Raw genomic sequence first — 10,598 nt, 5'->3', positions numbered from 1 at the left:
ATCTAGAGTGATTCCAACTGCCAGTTTATTCCTCAGCTGTCTGTAACAGCTCCAACTGGGGCAAAAGCCAACAGCTAGGAACTCAACCCAGGTTTCCCATATAGATGGCAGGAATCCAATTACTTGAACCATTACCACTGTCACCCAAGGTCTGCATTAGCAGAAAGCTGGAGTTAGAGACCGGAATGGGAGCTGAACACAGGTACTTCAGTGACGTAAGGTGCAGGCATCTTAACTGGTGTCTAAACCTCTTGGCTAACCACCTGTTCCACAAAGTAGATATTTAACATAATAAAATGAACATTTTCTAACTGTATTCTCTTTTATAGGAATACACAACTAAGTTTACAGACTCCAGTAAAACTATATCATCCACACATATTCATCACTTGGCAGACTTAATTTTAGTCTAAAATTTGTCTCAGGTTAATTTCCCCCTAAGGCTTCCTGTCTACCTGGAAATGGAAAAACAGGCTCAGAGATGCTGACTTACTCAAAGGTGGTGCCAAGCTTGAAACCTCGCTGTGTTGCCTACTGTCCTTCCCTTGTGCTGAAGGAAAGTTTCCTCTTTCTCTGTTACAGTTTATTTACATGGTTTACCACTTCCGGGAATATGCCACCAAATGTGAACAAAACTGGCAATTCAACTTTGTCCATCATATAGGGTTACAGTTATAAAATTAAGCTTAGCATTCTGGTATTGCATCTTACATTCCTCAACTTTTCCTTCCACAAGTATGTTGTTTATTTCTGAGTCACAAAAATAAATTGAAGAAAGCTTTATGCACTCTATAAATATTTTATTACCAAGGCTAAGTATTTTACCATTAGCACTAATGAACCCAAAACAATACATATGTGATTCCATTTTTCCTGTATTCTTGTAATGTTTAAAATTCTAGGCAGAGGTGTAACACAAAATTATCACATCAATCACATCAGGACAACTACCAGAGGAAAATACAAATTCCAACTACTTTGCCTGCAAGTCACCTTGGACAGTGAGCAAGGTGAGCTACCATCGAAGGCAGTGAGGTGTCCTTTAGAATATAGCATTTTTAGGGACGGACATCTGGCCTAGTCATCAAAATTTAGCTTGGGATATCTACATCCCATATGCTTTTTTTTTTTTTTTTAATCACAGTACTTGGGTTTGATATTTGGCTTCAACTCCTCACTCCAGCTTCCTAGTTAATGTCTACGCTGGGATGCAACAGGTTTAAGTAACTGGGTCCTTAACACCTATGTAGGAGACACAGACGGGCTCCTGTTGTCAGCCTATCTCAGTCCTGGCAATTGTAGAATTGTAGAATTAGAAGAGTGAACTGTTTCTGTAGAATTAGAAGAGTGCACTGTCTCTGTTTCTCTCTCTCTTTGCCGTTTAGATGTGAGCATTTATTCTAGCAGTTAAGATGAACGCATTGCATATTGCAGTATCGGGCTTTAAGTACTGGCTCCAAGTCCTGACTCCAGCTGCCTGGTAATGACGACTCTGACATGTGGCCACAGTGGCTCAAGTAACTGGCCTCCTGTCACATACGTGACTGGATAGTGTTCCCTCCAGCTTCTAACTTTGACCCCACCCAGCCCTGCTGACTATCGCAGTCATCTGTTGACAGAACCAGGAGAAAGGAACTCTGTTTTCTCCCAACCCTCTCCCTCCCAAATAAGTTAAGTCTTTAAAAAAACCTTCTTCAAATAGTATTTTTACAATTTGGTTAACAAGTAAAAAGTAAACTAAGCATCATATGACTATTTCAGGCTTATAAGTACAATGAATGGTAATTTTTTGGTAAGGATAAAAGTAAAATCACAGACACAGGGAATTTTCATTTAAACAGGAATTCTAACAAAATCTACAAATGAGACATTATTTTGCTTGTGTAACTTGCAAACAATAACTTAGCACAATATAGTGAATCTGTCCATAGTTTTCAAAACAATTTTTAGTTGTTAAAATGATTTGGCGATTCAGTTATTTTGGCAATGAATAAGAAAATAAACAATGAGACTACTGGCAGAGGCAGGGATGTGAATTCTACACACTTTGCAATAAACTAAAGGAGGTGGCTGAATTACCAATCAAGAGTACTGGGAAGCAGCTTCCAAATGGAGCTTGATCTGTTTTCTCACACTTAAATTGCCCAACGAAAAAACAAAAGTTGTTTTCGTTTCATAGTCTAACAAGCCAATTTCCATATAATTTAATATTAGTAAAAAGATACAAGCCTTGGAGAATCTGAAATCTAAGAAACATGGTACAATCCAATAAACTACCAACATCAAGATGTTTACAAGTCAAATACTATTATATCAGGTTCAAAATATAATATTTGAGAAAAGAAATAATAGGGTGTGACAAAAAGATAACAGCCTTTAGGAAAAAAAATAAAACTGCAACTTCTAAAGAGATGATACAACCTAAAGGCCATTCTGTTGGAAACCCTCAGAGGATGTCTCCTACAAATGTATTTTAAAATTGCTGGAATTTTCTCAAAAGCAAAAATTCTGGATAACAGAATGAATAGTACTACAAAAAGTTAGTGCTTCTATCATTCATTTTCGATGACCATTAGCTTGGCTGTCATGTTTATAGTAACTTTTCAAAAATTAATATATTTGATTTTCTGAGAAATCCTATGACCTACATTTCAATACCAAATACAATTTGGTGGAAATTTACAGACTATTGCTTCATTTATCTAGAACATTTTCATGAAGCTAACTAATGTTTCTTACACAAACTAAGCATTCTATTATTTTAATTAAAGTTGCTACAACCCATTTGTGAAGAAAAAAATATATATATATGGAGAACAATCTCTGTGAAGAGCTTCTGGAAGAGAAGACCTACTGTATGAACTTTTTAATGTATCTTGAGAATATTAAAATGGCAATTACAAGAAGGGTACCAGTTAATATTTCTCTTCTTTAATGTTCCTTGTCAGCTTTTTCTTCTCATCAGGCTTTCACAAATGAAAACCATTCATTTAATTAGAAGGCTGAGTTAGCAAGAACAAGGGCAATGTAACCAGATGATAAGGAAAACATTCAAGTTTTCATCTGTTCACTTCTTCATTTTAATTTTTTAAATTTTACTTTTATTACAGTGATTTTTAATTTAATGAAATCCTCTCTGTAGCAGTATAATAACTCTTAAGCCATGTCTTTTAGAAATGAAAAGTAGACATTAGTCATAATGCCTTATGACCATTTGCTGCACATAGTCCCTACTCAAACCCTTGTCTTAAATCTTAATGCCCAACAAGAGGCTAAATTCGGTTTTTGGATTTGTGAAGAACCAGGCCAAGGCCTGACCTCAACAACCAGACCCCAGAGTGCTGCTCATTCCTGCATGCATTTCAGAGTTTCCCAGTTATAATTAGCTCTGTAATCTTCCCTGGCTAACTGCCATCCACCAAATGGGAATCACAAAGAGTCACAAAAGGAATTCCAACAAATGGGAAAGTTGACAGACTTCAAATACTTTTAAAGTGACACGGTGGTACTTAAATCGCCTTCCCTGAAACAAAATTATTTCAATTTAAGAACACTAAGGGATACCTTTAAATAATTTAGATAATGGCATATTAAAAATAGTTTCTAAAAAGTGCCTTTAGGGACTGGCATGGTGGCACAGAGTATGGTAATCCTTCACCTGCAACGCTGGCATCCCATACTGGCACTGGTTCAAGTTCCAGCTGCTGTACTTCCAATCCAGCTCCCTGCTTATGGTCTGGAAAAGCAGCAGAGGATGGCTTAAGTCCTTGGGACCCTGGACGCAAGTGAAGGGGAAAAAGCTCCTGGCTGTTGGCTTTGCTCAGCTTTGACTGTTGCAGCCATTTGGGGAGTGAATCAGAAATAGAAAGAAGTCTTTCAGTCTCTTCTGTATCTATAACTCTGAATTTCAAGTAAAAATAAATAAATTTTTTAAAGATGTATTTATTTTTTATTGAAAAGGCAGATATATAGAGGAGGAAAGACAGAGGAAGATCTTCCGTCCAATGATTCACTCCCCAAGTGGCTGATCGGCCAGAGCTAAGCCAATCCAAAGCTGGGAGCCAGGAGACTGCCAGGTCTCCCCTGCAGGTGAAGGGTCCCAAGGCTTTGGCTGTCCTTGATTGCTTTCCCAGGCCATAAGCAGGGAGCTGGATGGGAAGCAGGGCTGTCGGGATTAAAGCTGGATCCCAGTGTTTGCAAGGTGAGGACTTTAGGCGCTAGGCTCTTGCACCGGGCCCAAACATAAATAAATTCTTAAAAAGTGCCTCTAGGGCTGGTGTGGTGGGACAAAAGGCTACTCCTCTATCCGCAAATGGCACCATCCCACATGGATGCTAATTTTTATCCTGGCTGCTCCATTTCCCAGCCAGCTCCAGAGAATGGCCCAAGTCCTTGGGAGCCTGCACCCACTTGGGTGACCTGGAAGAAGCTCCTGGCTCCAGATTGGCTCTGCTCTAGCTGTTGTAGTAATTTGGGGAGTGAACCAGTGGATGGAACATCTTTCTTTCTGCCTCTCTTTCTCTTTGTAAATATACTTCACCATTAAAATAAATCTTTTTTTAATATGCTTCTAATGTGATAATATGAACACATTTGACTTTGGCTGGCTGAACATTAGTCTCCTCCATTTATTAATTTTCAAAACATTTACACAGATTACCCCCACAGATCTCAGAACTTTTCAAAGCAAAATTTCAAATTCCACCCCTGAAAAACTTGGAGAAAAAGTCACAATAGCTAATGATCCCGAGCACCTCCAACTGTGACAAGGAACTCCTTCTCACTCTGCTGGGAAAAAGTGTTCAGACTTATTTATAATAGCTGCAACAACCTCTGGGGCAGAGAAAACCAGCAGCTGGAGAAAAAATTTCACAGTTACCTGAGGGCAGTATACACAGCCAGGAAGAACCCTGCCAATACAGCCAAGAAGGGTCTTGAAGTTCTTGACAAAGAACTTTCAGTGCCTGAGAAACACATACCTAAGGAGATGGCCATGGAGAGCCCAATCTTCTTTTGCCCAAGGAATACATGCTAAGAACTCACTTTCCTATCAACACTAAGTATTTTTATTTAGTGCACTTTTCCACCTAATAGCTTATGGTCAAAATGCTTAAGGATGGAGATGTCCACTTTTCATATAAAGTGCATACATTTCCTGTATTTGGAAAAAGGGATTCAGACCAACTGAAGTAACCTTTTGTCTTCTAACATGCAAAAACTGATGTAGGGGGTAGGGGTTTGGCTCAGGGGCTGAGACCTGCATCCTTAAGATCCACATCAGAGTGGCTGGGTTCAAGTCCCACCCAGTTCCATTCCTCATCCCAGCTTCCTGTTGATGTGCACCCTGTAAAGAAACTGTGATGGTTCAATTTAGGAACATTAAAGGACAACCTTATTTTTTTATTGGGTATGAATATTATTAATAGTGGTTGGGTCCATGTCTCCAATTTGAGAGATCAGATTGAGTTTTTGGCTGCTGGATTCAGCATGGTTCAGCGCCAGCTGTTGTGAACATGTAGGAAATAAACCAGATGATAAGAGAGTGTTTCTTTATTGCTTTTTAAATAAAACAAATAAAAGCTAAGGGGGAAAAATGTATATACTACACAGAGATACAACACCCATACCTGCTGCACTCTTAAGTGCCTGCCATAGCGGATCCATCGTTGTTGCCAAAATAGTGCTCTGCATATATCAAGCATTTAAAAATAGTTGTAGAGAGCCTGTATGGTACCTAGTAGCTAAAGTCCTCACCTTGTACGTGCCGGAATTGTATATGGGTGCTGGTTTGTGTCCTAGCTGCCCCATTTCCCTTCCAGCTCCCTGCTTGTGGCCTGGGAAAGCAGTCAACTGACGGCTCAAGGCCTTTGGACTCTGTACCATGTGGGAGACTACAAGAAGCTCCTGGATCCTAGCTTCAGATTGGCTCAGCTCTGGCCATATAACAAATAGACTTGTTATATGATCCATATCTTCCCATCTTTCTCAAAATTTATCTAAGAAGTGTCATTAAAAACTATAACCAAAAATGTAAGCTAATTAAAATAGCACATGGAAAGTTCTGAATTGTGGGATGCTGATTTATAATCCATGATTAATTCTTTCAAAGCCTCTACTACTTACAAGACAATTTCTTTCTCCCAGGGATATATTATCTTTGAACAAGTAGAATGACAGTCTAATTGGAGAACTGGGCCATTTCCAGTTTTTAACACAAGGAGGGACAAACAGTGTGGACAGGACAAGGATTTTGAATCCAATCATTAGTTGTGAAATATGAACACTATATAAATATGTGTATAAATTTATATATACATATACAGATACTATACACACATATATACATACATAAACATATATAGTTGTGTTTATATATATACACTATACACATATACACATACAATCTGTTAGGAAGCTTAAATGAGACAAAGTATGAAAGTAGTCTGGAATCTAATATTTATTAACTCTTTTCCCTATGGAGCAGTGTAAATTGGTACCAATGGGGTAAATGCTTTTTAAAAAAAAATCAGAAACCAAAGCTCCAACTTTCATATTTGAAAACTGATTTATGAAGGTACTGATCATCCAGGTTATCATTTGCAACTCAGACTTATCATTTGTAACAGCAGCAAGGTTAAACATACAGAGAGCGCACAAAGTATGAAATTTAAAACAGAGTACAACTGTTTAAAATATGGTAGGGGGAAGGATGTCATCTTTTTGTGTAAAACTGTTGGTTTGAAAGAAAGCTACCATTTAAAATAAAGTATAAGGACAACTAAATGCACTGGTATTCTAGACTGAATCATCAGAACTGTGAATTAAATCTGCAGTGAACAGTAATTTATCTGCATTAATTTTGTGCTATTTTTCTATCTATAGAAATTTCTACAATTTCTATAAACTAAAATCCATAGGATTATAAATTATATTAATTCCAAAATAAAAAGTTCCTTTCTAAAAAATGTAAGGACTAAGTAATGACTATTATACACAACAATTCTTAAGCATTGTCACTGGATTTAAATTTTCCCGGAGATAGCTATGACATCAAAGATTATTAATATTACTGCATACCAACTCAGCAAGCTATTGTAAAACATAACTGCCTGAAACACTCTGTCTACTCTTCCCCTGGCACATTCTCATAAAATAGTGACTCTATGGTAACTGAACATTATTGTTGTTAAAACCAGTACCTTTGCCTTTCTACTTTTCAACAAGACATGAATTTAATCAGGCCATGAGAAAACTCTCTTATCACATATAATAAATAACATGCATTTGAAAGTCTAATGACAAGTGACATTTCAAAGCCTGGTGCTAAAGGTAGGCATAAGTGCCCATATGTTTTCATAATAATGCAGGTACCAAGTTTGAACTTTAATCTATGACACAATATTTAAAGAGCTATTTTTTTATTTCCAGGGTAAAATGATGGCCGTTATTAACTTTTTTTTTAAATACTGCTGCATTTGTTGACACAATAAGTGGCTGGAAACTTAACTAGTTGTGTGTTCAGCAATATGGCTGAAGCTTTTAACATTGGGATCTGTAAGGAAAAGATTTACTTGCATTCCAGAAAGCAAATCAAACTCCTGCACACTGGTGACAGGTTTAAGGCAGCACCAATTTCAACGTGTACACCCCCCCACACACACATTCCTACACACACACAACGTTACCGCTTAGCTCTGCTGATCAGCATTTCTTAATGCACAAGAGGAACTTTATGAGGTAGGTTACAAATTTCAAAGAAACTTTCATCACATTTTCCTATTTCAAAAAAAAAAAAAAGGAAAAACAAACAGCAATGCAGCAAAGTCATTGCTCCAGCTGAAATGACCTCCAGCTTTTTCGGTTATTCTCGGTTTCGCAATAAATGAATCTGACTCTTTACCACGTACGCACAAACACAGCAGAAGCTGAGAACACTAAAGCTTCCTCAACAATCTTTAGTTTAAAAAAAACACCCGCCTTCTGGCCCTCCCGGTTCTCCTTCCCAATATACAGGTACCTTGACACCGCTCAGCAGAACACGGATTAATCAGTAGCCAAAACCTTGTTTTATTATCATTTACAGTCTCTATTTAGGGGAGCTTAAGTGCTTATAACCTGATTTCAGAGAGACAAAACTAAACCCAAACGGGCTCAGGAGTATAGATTATACTTATCCAAAACGCCAACCCAGCAGCATAAGGCGGTTCAGATGTCAATTTAACGCATAGGGTTTCGCAAATGGTATCTTAAATGAACATTCCCACTTCCAAACCACTCACCAACCCTCTCGACTGCCAGGACCCAAATTCGGCTAATCAACCCGAGATATCAGAAGAAGCAAATCTTACCTTGTACAAATCTCGACATTTTAAGAGTGTTATTAAAATACTGACTTCTATATTTTTTTAATTTCTAGGAGTCACACTACCGGCAGGTCCCTCTTCCTTCTCTCTTGGCTTTAACAACCGACGAGTTCTTTCTCCTCCTGTGTTTCACTACTTAGGGAAGTCTTTATTCAAGCGAATAAAACTTGCTCCAAATATACATACATATATACAAGAATATATATGTACACCTGGGGAATCCTCCGATTCCCAAACACAGAAACTTTCGAATTAAGTCGGCTTTGGGAACTCCTGGCTAGGCTGCGATCCTGGACACCAACGAGAACCAGCAGGAGTCTCCCGGAAAAGGTAAAAACACACGAACTTTAATTTCATCAATGAAAGAGGCGGACCTACAGCGGCTATTTCACCGCCCCTCGAACTCCACGCCCTCTAGGGCTGGACTGCAGCAGGCACCCGGGGTGCAGCCCCACCGCCCCCTCCCCATCGCCGCCGGCCAATCTTGGGCTGGTACCCCGGAAAACTCCGGTCAACAGCCGCTCCCGCCCCAGCACGAGTTAGCGAGGCGGGTCAGGCGGCCGTGGAGGGCAGGGGGAGGGGGCGAACGGAACCATTTTTATCAGCCCCAAAATATCCTGGGACGTCCAGGAGGCACTAGGAATTCCGCGCGCAGGCAGGCCAACTGGCCGGGGCCTCGGGTCACCCGCGGCCTCCAGCGCCCCGACGAGTCGCCAAACCCGGCCGCAGCTTCTCGGCTGCAGAGGCCCGAGGCGACGCCGCTCCATCCCCTGCCGCGGACGTGAAGGGGCCGCCGGAGAGGGGTGGCCCCTGCACCGCACGCAACCCCAGGGAGGCCTCGGCTCCCTCCGTCCTCGCACTAGTCCAAATCCGAAATTCAGCCCCTGGGGCCACAGCGGATGGGGCAGAAACACTCTTAAACATCTCAGAAAGAGAAAAGGTAGCAGCTGAGGGGATCACCGGAAGCCTGACCCCGCCCCTCCACAAACAGCCAGCGAGACCCACCTTCCTTCTCCTTTAGCAGCTGGGAGATTAGGGGCGTTTATGGCGCCCCGAGAAGAAACCTCGCAGGCTGAGGAAATGTCACCTCTGAGGCACCCTTCCGCTTCCCCCTCTTCCCTCACTGGTGCACACCTTGAGCCCCGTGCCAGCGATCGCAGCCCAGCTGCTGACCCCCTCTCGTCCACCGCTGGCGGGTTCCCGACACTCAAAACCCCTACTTTCTCCCAAACACTTCCCCTCCCCCTCCATTCAGAGGGCAGCCCCCCTCCTCCCCCCCACCGAATGCGGAAATGTCCCTGCGGCGCAGAGAGACAGCCACAGCCACCATTCCGGAACAGAGGCGCACGGAGCGCTTGGCCAATGAGAGGTGCGGAGGTGGCAGGGGGCGGGCAGTCTGCGGCGTGAGAGCGAACGGTGGGGGCGGGACCAGGGCCGCGCGAGGGAATCCCGGGCGTCAGACACGCCGCGAACGACTCACCTGTGAGACTCGCTTCCTTCAGTAAACGGGGCTCGGAAAAGAATGTAAACGCGAATGCTTGTTTTTACAGCCCGTGATAGTGTTCCCGCTTAAGAAGGACTGAGGAAACACTCTGGCGAAGGGAGCGAGAGCTCGCCTGAGCAGCTCTCCGGAGAGAGCGCCCAGCGCCTCCTCAGGGACAGTATCTCTGCTTACCACATCTGTGGTGGGATGCTTCTTAAAGCATCGGGGCCGCCGAATAAGAGAGACTTAGGGCGTCGAAGGAGGTGCTAGCTGAGGGTACGCGCATCGGAACCAACCTCACCCTCTTGCATTGGGGACTGTTGCTGTCTGTAGGCGTTTACTTGTCTGATTCCTATGGAAGTGACTTCTAAGTTGTTGAAGTTCTCAGGGAGAGGATGTTAAAGGATAGCACGTGGACCCTAGCGTGGGCACTGCGAGAGGGGCCACCTCGGCGCCCCTAAGCTCACTCGTTACTGCCACGCCCACTACCTGAGTGTCTGTGCCTGAATGTATCCCAGACTTCACCTTTGCACCTCCTGACTCAGCCTGCCTGCCTCAGGTGCATGAATTGTCAGCGCTCTGAAGTGTTGGTTTTTTAAAAAGATTTATTTATTTTTATTACAAAGTCTGAAGTAAACAATATATTTCCCAAAGAGGTTTGAGGCTTTTGGCAACACTAATCAACTAAGGTACAGTGAGAATTTTTAAGACTCCTGTGTTATAACATGTAATAAAAGACGAGTGATCATTTG

General features: G+C 41.8%; 1 protein-coding gene and 1 long non-coding RNA gene across 3 annotated transcripts in view; one reads left to right on the top strand and one right to left on the bottom strand.

The window, feature by feature from the left end:
* The window catches only part of UGP2 (UDP-glucose pyrophosphorylase 2), a 38,693-nt gene extending 29,932 nt beyond the window's left edge, over positions 1 to 8,761 (bottom strand). Inside the window, exon 1 of one of the 2 annotated variants that reach the window (XM_058667879.1) lies at positions 8,742 to 8,761. Coding sequence is in view for 1 of the 2 variants with exons in the window: in XM_004580103.4 (XP_004580160.1) it covers positions 8,349 to 8,367 (19 nt within the window). In the remaining variant the exon portion in view is untranslated. Of the gene's footprint in view, positions 1 to 8,348; positions 8,677 to 8,741 lie in introns of those variants that run through there. The other variant, XM_004580103.4, reaches the window with a different exon arrangement.
* LOC131480999 (uncharacterized) lies at positions 651 to 2,220 on the top strand. Its single transcript, XR_009245966.1, has 2 exons — positions 651 to 1,010; positions 1,386 to 2,220. It is a non-coding gene; the product is annotated as an uncharacterized LOC131480999 (long non-coding RNA).
* Positions 8,762 to 10,598: the final 1,837 nt, after the last annotated feature.

Source organism: Ochotona princeps, chromosome 8 (assembly GCF_030435755.1).
Source record: "Ochotona princeps isolate mOchPri1 chromosome 8, mOchPri1.hap1, whole genome shotgun sequence".
In the NCBI taxonomy this organism is placed as follows: domain Eukaryota; kingdom Metazoa; phylum Chordata; class Mammalia; order Lagomorpha; family Ochotonidae; genus Ochotona; species Ochotona princeps.
This window is presented reverse-complemented; position numbering and strand designations above follow the sequence as displayed.